This window comes from Aspergillus pseudotamarii (genome assembly GCF_009193445.1).
Source record: "Aspergillus pseudotamarii strain CBS 117625 unplaced genomic scaffold BDV38scaffold_121, whole genome shotgun sequence".
Taxonomy (NCBI): domain Eukaryota; kingdom Fungi; phylum Ascomycota; class Eurotiomycetes; order Eurotiales; family Aspergillaceae; genus Aspergillus; species Aspergillus pseudotamarii.
Window position 1 is genome coordinate 44094 of NW_022475135.1, and position 12958 is coordinate 57051.

The following is a 12958-nucleotide window of genomic DNA, read 5'->3' on the forward strand; positions in this document are numbered from 1 at the left end:
TTTCGCGGGATCATATCGGTGAGAATGAAACTACATAAGCAGATCTATATTAGTTTCCAGCTGAATAGGATGTGTTGTATTTTCTACCTCCACGTCACAGAAATTGACATGTCCCCTCAACACCAAAATGGGAAATTATCAAAAGTATGTGAGGAGTATGTAGCGATGCTTGGCACACCTCTGGTTAGCGATAAGTGCTTTAGTTTTATATTTTAACTTCTTCTAGTCATGTACCATAAATCGCCGACCATTGCGTCATAACAACGTCAATTCTAGTAACCTTTTCAACAAAAGTCTGTTCTAAAGAGAACTACTAGCCAGCCACCAGCAAGTTTAAGGCATTACACTAGACTGCCTGGTTGAATGGGCCGGAATAGGCAATTCTCGCCCCTCAGAGTTATATTGTCGTTTCTTCGTCCGTGGTCGTCCTTCGGACAAGCTCTCTGAGGCGCCGACCTCCCTATGGCCCATATACCCTTACTACTTTTACATTGAGCTTGTGCATTAAAACTTCCGTTCAACGTGAGCTTCTGCTAAAGACCGGTTCAACAAAGCCGTATACACTTGCGCACAAACTCCTCTCGCCAAAAACTAACATGATTGAGCCCGATTCCCCCTTGCGGTCCATGCCCTTTACGCAGACTTGTGGCTGGCCAGTACAACCAGAGTACAGCACTCAAATATCGAATAACTATGGAGACACCCATGTGCCGACGTCGCCTCGCAGAGTACTCGGCGAGGACAACGCCGGTGATGAAGGAACTACCAGACTGGACCCCAGCAGGAAACCCGACCCCGAAGTACAGAACAGCAAGTTTGGCTTCTCACCTGACCAGCTGAATAAACTCTTGAACCCCAAGAATTTGGAAGCTTTCCGCACTGTTGGGGGACTGCGCGGGCTGGAAAAAGGGCTGCGAACCGACGTGCGGAGCGGTTTGAGCATGGATGAGACAGTGTTGGACGGTACGGTGAGTGTTGACGAGATGGTCCCACGGGCCTTCGTGCGTCCAACCAGGTCAGCCTCTTCAGTGGCATCACCGCATGATGCCACTGTGGATGCTCCGGCAATCAAGCAGGCAGAGGACCGATTTGCGGACCGGCGGCGAGTGTTTGGAACCAACAAGCTTCCCGAGAAGCAGCTCAAATCCATTTGGGAGTTCGTGTGGATCGCGTACAATGATAAGGTGCTAATCCTACTATCAATTGCTGCTGTTGTCTCCCTCGCCGTGGGCATTCCCCAATCTGTGAGAGGAACGGGCGTGGAATGGGTGGAGGGTGCCGCGATCATCGTTGCGATCATCGTTGTTGTCACCGTCGGCGCTGCGAATGATTGGCAGAAGGAACGCCAGTTCGCGAAGCTTAACAAGAAGAAAGAGGATCGATATGTCAAGGTCATCCGATCCGGTAAGATAGCGGTTGTGTCGACTTATGATATTGTTGTAGGGGACGTGGTGTACTTGGAACCGGGCGATGTGCTCCCAACCGATGGGGTCCTGATTAACGGACATGACGTCAAATGTGACGAGTCTTCAGTAACGGGCGAGTCAGATCTCCTTCGGAAAACTCCCAGCGACAAAGTCTATTGGGCTATTGAACAGAACACAGACCTGAAGAAGATGGATCCCTTCATCATGTCGGGGTCCAAGGTTGAAGAGGGGACGGGCACTTTTCTGGTCACTGCTATCGCAGCCCACACAACGTACGGCCGGACGATGATGTCTCTCCAGGATGAGGGCGAGACTACCCCGTTGCAAATCAAGCTAAACGTGCTGGCAGACTATATTGCCAAGGTCGGCCTTACTGCAGGCCTGGTACTGTTCGTCGTGTTGTTCATCAAGTTTCTGGTCCGCCTCAAGGACATTCAGGGTGGTCCGGAGGCGAAAGGTCAAGCCTTTCTCCGAATATTTATCGTAGCCGTCACCGTTGTTGTTGTAGCAGTGCCAGAGGGCCTGCCGTTAGCGGTCACGCTCGCTCTCGCCTTTGCAACAACAAGGATGATCCAGGACAACAACCTCGTGCGCTTGCTCCGGGCATGTGAAACCATGGGGAATGCCACGGCTATATGCTCCGATAAGACTGGCACGCTCACCGAGAACAAGATGAGTGTCGTGGCTGCTACTCTAGGCACCACGTCAACATTTGGGGACCAACTGCCTTCGAATGATGCGACCAATGCACCGGATCGAGGGAGCCTCTCAGCTTTGGAGTTTATATCCATGCTTTCTATATCGGCGAAAAACCACTTACTCCAATCAATCGTGCTCAACTCAACTGCGTTTGAGAGTGACCATGACGGAGTGGGCAAGTTTATTGGATCTAAGACGGAGACGGCCTTGCTGTCATTCGCGCGAGAGCAGCTTGGGCTTGGGCCAGTGGGCGAGGCTAGAGCAAACACGAAGATTGTGCAAATGTTCCCGTTCGATTCGAGCCGAAAATGCATGGCGGTGGTCGTCCAGTTGGATAACGGAAAGTATCGGATGCTGGTTAAAGGTGCCGCAGAAATCTTACTCCGCCAATCGACGCAGATAGTGCAGGATCCAACTAATGGTCTGGCGGAGTCACCGCTCTCCGAGGAGAAAAGGGCTGCGCTAGATGCCATTATCACCAACTACGCGTCTCGCTCTCTGAGATGTATCGCTCTTGTGCACCGGGACTTCGAAAATTGGCCGCCTCATGGGACACCGACGGACGAAATCGACTGCGAAAGGGCGGTCTTTGAGCCAATCTTCAAAGACATGACGATTATAGGCATCTTCGGCATCCAAGACCCCGTCCGCCAAGGAGTCGCTGACGCCGTCCAGCAGTGTCAGCGGGCCGGCGTTCTTGTCAGGATGGTAACTGGCGACAACATTGTCACCGCCAAGGCCATCGCCCAGCAATGCAATATCTACACGCCTGGTGGTGTCGCCATCGAAGGGCCCAAATTCCGCCAGTTAAGCTCTCATCAGATGAATGAGCTAATCCCAAGTCTACAAGTCATCGCGCGGTCAAGCCCAGAGGACAAGAAGATTTTGGTCAGCCAGCTCAGGAAACTGGGGGAGACCGTCGCCGTGACTGGAGATGGAACGAATGATGCGCAGGCACTTAAGACTGCCGATGTTGGCTTCGCAATGGGCATCACAGGCACCGAAGTTGCCAAAGAGGCCTCAGATATCATCCTGATGGACGACAAGTTTGCATCTATTGTCAAGGCGATAGCCTGGGGACGCACAGTTAATGACGCCATCAAAAAGTTCCTTCAAGTAAGATCAATATAACCTGGCCCAAGACAAAAAGCTCATTGACTGTTCAGTTCCAAATAACTGTCAACATCACTGCTGTTGTTCTCACCTTTGTTTCGGCCGTTGCCAGCAATGACGAAGATTCTGTCCTCAGCGCAGTCCAGCTATTATGGGTTAACCTCATCATGGACACCTTCGCCGCACTTGCACTTGGTATTCTCTCCCCATGTTCTATAATTTTGCGGGTTGCCTGACATTGCTGTAGCAACGGACCCTCCTTCGCCGTACGTTCTCGAGCGGAAACCCTATCCCAAATCTGCCCCGCTAATCACCTTGACAATGTGGAAAATGATCATGGGACAAGCCATATATCAGCTGGCTGTAACTCTCACCCTGAACTTTGATGGCGAATCCATCTTCCCAACGTGGGATAACAGACATATCCAGACAGTGGTGTTCAATACCTTCGTCTTCATGCAGGTATTCAATCAGTACAAGCAAGTAGTGGAATTTCCTCCTTGTCGAGACACTTATTAACTAGTTTCTGCAGCTGCCGCCGGGTTGACAATCGTTTAAATATTATGGAGGGCATCCTAAGCAACAGATGGTTTATCTTTATTCAGCTCATCATCGTTGGTGGCCAGGTCCTGATCATCTTTCTCGGCGGGAAAGCCTTTTCCGTGCAGCCTCTCAACCAGGCCTCTCAGTGGGCAGTGAGCGTGTTGCTTGGAGCTCTTGCAGTACCGCTGGCGGTAATCATTCGCCTGATCCCGGATCAGTTTATCACTAAGCTCATTCTATATATGTGGCCCGGCACAAAGAGCCCTGAGTTAGGCGTCCCCGGGGAAAGCCGCCAGGACGGGTGGAATGCAGTACTGGAGGAGATCCGCGACCACCCGGTGTTCATGAAGAAGGTCCGAGGAGGGCGGCTAAGGCATATAATACAAAAACACCGCCAAGATTTGCTCCAGTCCTGCGGCAGCTCACATCCATATTCTTCTACTCTTCCCACGGTGGCTAATGACCAAATCGTGGCTGAGCATTTGGCATCTCCGCCTGCATCTGAGCGGACACCTTTAATTCATGGCCTTCGAACGAGTCAGAACCAGGCACAGGTTTAAATATCGGACAATCAGCATCTTAACATTGCCGTTATGTTGATGATACATGTTTAGCGTATTGCAATGGTGCGAATCGATGTACATATGAACTTCTCGCAATTGGTCTCATCAAGCGGTGGCCACTTATTTTTCTGCTTACTGTTATATGTAAACAGTCTAGGGACGTTAAAGCCTGGTTTTACTACGCCCACTATCTAGAGGAAGATCGGCCCTTAACACTACAAAGCTCCTATTGCGTGGGGCATGGTATGCGCGCGGCCTATTTCGGTAGAATCTACGAAAAAGGGCTCGAAAGACCCGCGGATATTTTGTTGTACCTGATAGTCAATGGTTTCTATAATACCAAAATTACATACCTTGTCATACGGGCGGGCATGCTCTTCAAGATCACAAGGGATGGAACTGCTTTATTCGGATTTGCGGCCTGTTCTTCATAATATCCAATAAATTAGTATTTTATGTAGCATTCAGTAGTCCTTGATCAATTCTATCATCTGCCAGTTTATCTCGAATGCATGCCTTACCCTATTCAAATATGGATTCCTGCGAAGGCAATCTGCTTCACTACTGTCATGGTGCCACTGAATTACTGTCTCAATCGTTCTACTATCTACCACAGACCTTTATCCATAGAGTGCAGAGAAATTTTTAGTGGCTACAATACCAAGGTGACAAATCCAGAGAAATATCTCAGCTGATGGCTTATCGTCTCGGAAACTCAATACATCAAGCGCGATAACGTAAAAGACTATATCAGAGGGGCATCCTTCTGATTTGAATATAGGCAAGAGCAGGGCCAACAAAGTGAGAGGTCAACCGAGAGCCATATAACAGAAATTAAGACACTAAGTTGGAAAGATGTTGTCGCCGGAAAGGTTGAATGTGAAAGGCCTGGACAGCTTCTATGTAGGAAAAAACAGCTTACATCATAGTTTGTTATAGTACACGGTCAGTCGTCCCTCTCTCGATGTGTAAGGGGACCCTATTAGGCTAATTCAGTTCACCTTGTATGCCACTTCCATCGCAGTTTGCTCTCGTGATCATTTACCGTCTTTCCATTTCACTCACACGGCACCCACGGCCAATATTTCACTAGCATAACATCTTACATATGAACATCGATGGCATATATCCAAGAAACGGCTACTTGTGCTACTCAACGCTATTCCAAAACAAAAAAAAAAAAAAAAAAAAAAAAAAAACAAAAAAAAAAAAAAAAAAAAAAAAAAAAAAAGAATTCTGAGGAGCGTCAACGAGTAATGTGCGAAACCCGCTGTATTTCGGTTGTTACTAATTAGTAGACACAAGTAAATAAAATATCACCGATCAGCGGAAGGCCGGCGCGAAATGAAGAATTGTTCACGGGCTCCAGCCTATTGGGTTGCGTGCCGGACTGCTGTTGGAAGAAAAGCCTCACGTCTTCCGGCTACACGAAACTCTTGTTGGTTGGCACGACCATGAAGCAGAAGGGGCTAGTGCTGTCTGAATGACCTCACTTTGACGTAGCACCTTTCTTCAGATCTCCAACTATTTGACAGAATAATGACCTCATCGTAAAAAGGAAAGAAACAAATTATTTGTTAAATAGTATTGACTCTTCAGCATTTGATGCCACTGACTTGTATGAGCAGATGTGGTTCTCGCTTGAGGTGAACATCAAATATATCAAACTCTCCATGGTAAAATTGGCGGTAAACAAGTATGCATCATCGGAAAATTGATAAGGACCTACATTGCTTTTTGGTTCATTTCACCCTTCGTGTGGTCAATGTTGAGTCCCTCACCGAAAGATTGAGCAGCCGGAACCCACTATAACTGTGTCGGAAAATGTCATTACACTGGGATCAACTACCTTCTTGGCAACGTGACAACCAATACATCCTTTCAGGTTATCGGACTGCTTCCAATTCCTTTCACAGATCATTTGCGAGCCTTGCTTATATCCATAATGAGTCCGTCAACATCTACTCCCACCTTATCCCTGCCATTCTCCTGTTATTTATTAGCTTGACGCTCCATGCATCACTCACAGCTAGGTATACGAGCGTATCAACAGCAGATACCATAGCTTTGGGGTGTTTTGTGCTTGGGGCTGTTCTGTGCCTGGTCATATCAGCAACCTTTCACACCATTCAGAATCATTCCTCGCATGTAGCACGCATTGCAAATCAAATGGATTATATTGGTATTGTATTTCTGATAGTTGGGAGCTTTATTCCAAGCATATTTTATGGGTTTTACTGTCACCCTATCCTACAAAAACTCTATATATCTATGGTCTGTCCTCACTTTTCTTCCATTTCCCGCGTTCTTGAACGAGAGACCTCACATATATTTCCAAGATAGCTTCCCTCGGTCTCCTTTGTACCGCAATTTCAATAATTCCTCAATTTCGACACCCCACCTGGCGATCCTTTCGTGCGAGGATGTTCATCGCCCTTGGGCTATCAGCACTCTTCCCTGTCATTCATGGAGTTATGAAGTTTGGTATTAGACAAATGAACAAACAGATTGGTCTTTTCTGGGTTGTTCTCCAGGGATTGCTCTATATTGCAGGAGCCTGCATATATGCCGTGAGTTAAAAGAGAATGGTGTCTTACAATCCAGCATCTAATATACAAATTCCCAGATCCAAGTACCGGAACGTATATATCCTGGCATGTTCGATATTTGGATAACCTCCCACCAAATCTTTCATTTTATGGTGGTATTGGCTATAATATCTCACCTTTATGGATTGATCAATGCCTTTGACTACAACCATAGTTTTATGGCCGTACACTGCTGACAGGAGGTATGTTACATAGCTTATATTTCTGTGATGCAGCTCATATGTCATCTCCGCAACAAGCTAAAGAGCTTCTTTAGTGAGTCAATCTGCTGCGTCGTTTACGAGGCTGTCGTAGGGCCCGGGAACCTAGGAGAGCAAACGTTTTTTGAAATTACTCACATACCTTGATCCCGAAGTTCGACGAGCTCTGGAGTCAAATTGTATTGCGTCTGAGGGAGATTAAACTGGGCTTCAGATGCTAGATATGATCTCGGAGGCGCAGGTTCGCTGCTGTTAGTGTCCAGATGCAGGGGGGTTAGCATAAAATAGTAGCTCGTTCTCCAATACTTGGACAAAGATAGTGAATGTAGGATGTGACGCGATTTACAAGGCAACAGCTGGAGTAGTTAGTTTACGTTGAATTATATAAGACAATTACTAACTTGTCACCTTTTCGAGATATACCTCGCGCGAGCTGACATACCAACGAATACAAGCCCTTTTGTGTACAGCCATACAGACCAGGTCACAGGGTGGCTAGTTCAGCTCATTGTACTGCAGATATAAAATATAAATGACATAGCAGAATGACAGTGAGGCGAGGAAGCTTTCTTTCTCCGTGACTTGAGGCTTATAGCCAGCAGTTTATAGCTTGCATGATGTGATGTACTTGGGTGTCAGGACAAAACTTTATGGATGAACACATAGAATACAATCCTTGTCTGCTATACCCCTGTTGATAATTCATTCCTTGCATCTGTCAAAGATAACCATGAACTAGCTAGCAATTGCACCAAAGAAGTACATCTAAATATCAATCGAGCACTGGGGCGGCCACTAAATCTACATTTGACGTGGCTTCATTATTATTAATATTTTGTAGATGAAATATGGCGATTGCAGCACATATATGGTCTACACTTTTCCATCAGCACTTTGCAAACGGTGTGAACAAAGCTGGAAAGACTTGGTCATGAGGGATTTACAGCAATGGGGTTATGTTGGTGGTTCTCTTAGAGTATTTTGATCACGTCAGGATACATTCATTGGCTCTTTCAGAGATAGTCTACGAGTTGGTTGCACCTCAGGAGGCCACAGCAATAATCATGCCACATCACCATCGAGCAGCTATTCGGTGCCAACAAATTCGCACAATTTCGATCACACGATAAGTGCTGTAAAATTCCTGAATGCACCTTCAAACTCAAACAACCAAGGTTCTGTGAACCTTAATTGCGCTAGTTGGTTCAAATTTGGAGCCTATGCACTTAGTAGTCGTAAAAGTGTCACGAGGGCGTCACGTCTGAAATGTAGCTCAATATTCTGTCCAACGTTTTATCAAGTACACAATGTCTACCTAAAGCTTCTTATCCTGAAAGAGTTTCTGATCTTCAAACTACGATACTCTCTTGTTCACGATCTATGAGGGAAAGCTTCCAAGTTGCAAGCAGAAAGACATTCTCTATAAACAATTGCTATCTAGTGGTGGTCACCGGCTAAAGAAAACTGCTTTCACCACCAATACGTTGATATATGACATATATCGATTTTGTCATTTTCTCAAAGCCATTTCCCAGTTTCAACCACCATATCAGGCTATGATGGCTGCTGGAGCCTTCGGTCAATATATTGATATTCAAATCCAGGATGACTTGAACTGTGATATCACGATTAAAAACGCGCACATTTCCAGGTATTTAGTCTAAGTCCCAGATATAAATCAGCTGGATTTGACAGCAACACAGTGGCCAGTTCTACACGCACGGTGTTCGACGCGATGTTGTGTCGCCGAGCGATGTCGATGACCTGACCATTCGCCATAATGGTGGCAGAAGGAATATATATGCATGTGGCGAATTGGGTTCTATCTCAGAAACTCGAGGAATGTTTGATCTTTACGACGATAAAAGAGCTACCCGAATCTGCACCTTATACTGGAGTGCATCTGTGGAACCTGAAAGACGCAATGAAATTTTGAAATTCAATCATGATGTCAGATATGATGTTGGTATTGGTAATTGGAATGAATCTGGTACTATGGGTATGATTCAAGTAACCATCACGGAGCAGGCTTGAAGTTGGTACCTGTGAAGCTACTTCAATTGGCTGGTGATTTCGACGAATTTTCTCTCCACACCTTAAAACGGAAAAGAAAGTGTTTTGCGCAGCTCAAATTCGATTTTGACGGTGGGCGCTAGTTGAGGGAACAAGATCCCGATAAAAGATACAGAAAAAGGGAGAGCTCGTGGCCAAGTTGTCATGCATCTTTGCCATTGGATTTAAAATTATCGTGAACTGTTTCATTACAGGTTCAATTAACAAGAGTATGGGGCCACCTGTGTATAAAATAGCATTATTTGTAGCTTCAATTTCTGGAGCGCTAAAAAAAGAAATACGAACCACTGAGATACCTATCGGTACACGTTAAATCCTCTTTCAAGTGTATTCTTTATTTTTTAATTTGGAAAAGGATTTCACACGCTTTGAATTCTGCCGCGTCACCGTGGCGCCGCATGAGAAGCCATGATATTTTGGTCAGAAATGACGCAACGCACCCCAGGCCATCCGCAAATGGTAATTTCATGGCTTAAAAAATTACAGCTAGAAATATCTGCTTATATTGGAAAGGTTATTGAGGAGAAGTGTTGCAGAGCATGAAAAAGAAGGGGTGAGGGTTTCTAACCAATCCGCCATACTTATAGGGTGACAGATATCTCACAGCCATGACCACCAAGCAGTCACCTGGAATCTTACAGGGTGTGTGCTGGTACCACCGAACAAGATTTTAGCATTGAGAGTGACACTATAACTGCTGTTTACATTATTCAGAGCGTTATATGGCCACCGGGGAAGTCATGGACAAAATGTACATTAGGCAACAAGTGAGCCGCGAACTACAATACGCCTACAATAACACAATACTGTAACCACCAATATGCATAGTAGATAGAGATGAAGCTGGTTGATTATTTTGTCTGGAAATAAACCAAAATAGAACCTGATTCTATAGAATATGCGTGACAGGGCTACGGTTCAACTACTTTAATATAAATGATAGTACTGTCTTTGTTAATATAATGCATCTGCGCATGTTCATAACAACCGTGCGACGCAGGAACATGCACGTAATTAGTATTTGGACATCCACGTATCCGTATGAAGGATCTCAGGGAAGACTGACAGCAGAATATCACGGATAATGAAACATAACTACATCAGAATTATTCTTACGTGACAAGTACCAGGTCAGAACAATGAATTAAAGTAGCTAGATTTGTATTCACCACAAAGGTTTGTGCCTCTCCATGCAGTGATGCATTATCTAGCCTAGAAAGACCGAGGGATAATATAGTCTGAGAAAATGAATGTGACGAATCAATCTGGTAACAAGGATAATAAGCGGACAACGGTGAGAGAAAAGTTATTAACAATGAGACTATGCTCTGGCCAACTGCCCTAGCCTTTTCTCCAGTATTTGCCTGCCTTCCAGTGTCCTCCAAACTTCGTGCGGTGCATCTTTCACAGTATCCCATGCAACAAGGGTCTCAGTTATCTCAGTCAAGTCTTCCTGCTTCCTAGACCACTCCTCATTCTTCCTTGCCTCGACACCCGAACTTACAACCGCAAGAGAAATCTTCGAAGATAAGTTATTCCGAGCACTTGAAATCTCTCCGTAGGTCATAGATTTAGCAACCAGGTTTTCTTGCAACCTCGCTTTAATATATCTTCCGCCCACATATGCATACTTGCCAAACACACGGTCCTCCCTTGTTGAATGATGAAATATCGTGCTTGCGAGTGTCTCAAGGCCCAAAGGGGATATCATACCGCGGAACCAGAGCAAGATACCACGACTTGGACTGGCAAGATCGGATAGGAAATCCTCATGAACAACATCAATGAGGAGCATTCCCTTGATGTCTCCACCGTGCCGACTTGCGAAAATACGGCTATAGACCCCTCCAATTCCGGCAGAGACGAGTACCCACGGTCCCCTCTCATCCATGGCAGTTAAGACTTCTGAGAGTGCGTCCGCTGCCATGCCGGCAGAATATGGGGAGGGGGCATTATCGGACCACCCGAAGCCAGGCCGGTCCCAGTAACAGTAACGGCCGATTGTGCCATGGCGGTATGCATCATGTATCCAACGCTGGAAGGTATCCTCAACTGGCATTTCTCCTGCCTCGAGCAGGATGGTATAGCCTTCATGTGTAATGTTACCGACACAGGCGATGTGCACTTGATATTCATGGCTATCAACGTAGTAACGATGACCCGGTGGTGCTAGGCTAAGTTCTCTCGAGCGTAGAGTCAAACTAGCGGTGATTAGAATTGCCGTGATCGCCTGGATACCCATGATCACGGCAGAGACAAAGACGGCTAACCATTCCCGCAGAGTACGGCGCGTTTCTTCTCGGCCAGTGAGACGCTCCTCCTCTTCTCCTTTTCCCCATCCAACATAGTGGTTCTGCGCGGTGTTATATAGTCCAATAAATGTTGCCCATACCACAGATGCAACACCAATCCAGCCTTCTTCGTGCCGGATGCGGGGAACTGCAAGTGTAATAATCATATCCACCCCTAGAAACAGTGAAAGTATTGAACCGAACAATTTCATGGGTTTTGAAGGGATAGTAAAAAATACCAATGCGATCAAAATATTCTCGATTGTTAGGGTCGTGAAGGAGAGCGCGAAGAAACCTGAACCGCGACTATGCATCGCCGGTGGGCTGATGAAGAGTGAGATAAGAAGAAGTACCCACCATATAAGGCTCGCGACAAAGAATAATAAGGACATATACCGAAGCACTCGAATGAGCAGTAGGTTATAAGGAGTGACCTATAATATTAGCTCATTGTAACGCATTTACGGGGGACTTACTGCAGGGTCGTCCGGGCTTAGGTGCGCCCATTCATCTGAAAGTAAGCGAGTCCCCTCATCTGGGTCCTGAGGCCGTTCATTCCCAATTGAAGGGGTAGGTTGGGGCACATCATCTTCCAAGGTGCCATCATCGTGATAATGCCTCCTTCGTTGCGCTCTATATCCCCAGAGCGATATCATCACTGAGGCAAATTTATTGGAGTGTGGTACTAGCAGCGCGATTAGAACACCTCTTACGAGGGTAGTTTAAGATTTTCACAACATTTGAAAGACGTGACTTATGTCCTTTTGAAAAATCACTAGTCAGAATGGCATCTTGAGCCAAGGGCTCCTTGTCCACGTCAAAGACGTCAATGACCTCATACTGCGTCAGTCGCAAGACAGCTGGGCGGGAAAGATATTACTAAGGGCCCAGGTATTTTCCAAGTGATTTTTATGAACTGAACATATACAGAATATTTACCTTAATATCCGTTCCTGTCTGTGTCTTATAAAACTAACCAATAATGGGAACCTTCTTTGCCCTGCAAGCGGGACCTACTTGATCCCTCTCAAGAGTAAGCTCACCCGTTATACTACATATCACAACTACTTGAATAAATTATATAGTTGCTTTGTTTGTTTGCAGCATGAAATGTTTTGGGATTTATTGACCAGGGTAAATGGTACCTAGAAAGCCCTCATTAAACATAGTAATTTACATAACCTACCAAACAAACCCATGGTAGTAAGTATGGCGAACTCTCTGCTTACTGCACAGCAAAACTTACGAGTTTCTAGCCTACCATATGCGACCGAGGAAATTTATGTATGCCCTGAATCGAGGTCTTCGGCATACGGAGAGAACACTAGCCTTTGTCGGATATCTATAAGCCCGGCTAGGATGTCTAAACCGACCTATAACACTTTACAATGAGCGTGCCATGTTATCTACTGCATGGTCTGAAAATACATTTGTAGCCAT

The 12958-nt window shown here is 45.8% G+C and overlaps 6 protein-coding genes across 6 annotated transcripts; 5 read left to right on the plus strand and 1 right to left on the minus strand.

Moving 5' to 3' along the window:
• Positions 1-370: 370 nt before the first annotated feature.
• On the plus strand, positions 371-3366 carry BDV38DRAFT_265156 (E1-E2 ATPase-domain-containing protein). The gene has a single exon (XM_032056337.1). It carries the CDS (start codon positions 597-599, stop codon positions 3255-3257), a length of 2661 nt encoding a protein of 886 aa, XP_031907271.1. The 5' UTR covers positions 371-596; the 3' UTR covers positions 3258-3366.
• A 163-nt stretch (positions 3367-3529) lies between these two features.
• BDV38DRAFT_30436 (uncharacterized protein) lies at positions 3530-4424 on the plus strand. The gene has a single exon (XM_032063142.1). It carries the CDS (start codon positions 3803-3805, stop codon positions 4340-4342), a length of 540 nt encoding a protein of 179 aa, XP_031907272.1. The 5' UTR covers positions 3530-3802; the 3' UTR covers positions 4343-4424.
• A 405-nt stretch (positions 4425-4829) lies between these two features.
• On the plus strand, positions 4830-5249 carry BDV38DRAFT_265158 (uncharacterized protein). Its single transcript, XM_032056338.1, has one exon. The coding sequence runs from the start codon at positions 4858-4860 to the stop codon at positions 5038-5040; it is 183 nt and encodes a 60-aa protein (XP_031907273.1). The 5' UTR covers positions 4830-4857; the 3' UTR covers positions 5041-5249.
• Positions 5250-6169: 920 nt separating this feature from the next.
• On the plus strand, positions 6170-7130 carry BDV38DRAFT_276157 (hemolysin III family protein; the record flags this gene model as incomplete). Its single annotated transcript, XM_032058164.1, has 3 exons — positions 6170-6619; positions 6685-6915; positions 6972-7130. The coding sequence occupies 3 exons, from the start codon at positions 6170-6172 to the stop codon at positions 7128-7130; spliced, it is 840 nt and encodes a 279-aa protein (XP_031907274.1).
• A 1367-nt stretch (positions 7131-8497) lies between these two features.
• BDV38DRAFT_30447 (aegerolysin family protein) lies at positions 8498-9235 on the plus strand. Its single transcript, XM_032063143.1, has 2 exons — positions 8498-8805; positions 8858-9235. The coding sequence occupies exons 1-2, from the start codon at positions 8711-8713 to the stop codon at positions 9186-9188; spliced, it is 426 nt and encodes a 141-aa protein (XP_031907275.1). The 5' UTR covers positions 8498-8710; the 3' UTR covers positions 9189-9235.
• Positions 9236-10462: 1227 nt separating this feature from the next.
• BDV38DRAFT_290619 (uncharacterized protein) lies at positions 10463-12174 on the minus strand (the record flags this gene model as incomplete). The annotated part of the gene is made up of 2 exons (XM_032061523.1): positions 10463-11952; positions 11995-12174. The coding sequence occupies 2 exons, from the start codon at positions 12172-12174 to the stop codon at positions 10549-10551; spliced, it is 1584 nt and encodes a 527-aa protein (XP_031907276.1). The 3' UTR covers positions 10463-10548.
• Between the last annotated feature and the right edge of the window lie 784 nt (positions 12175-12958).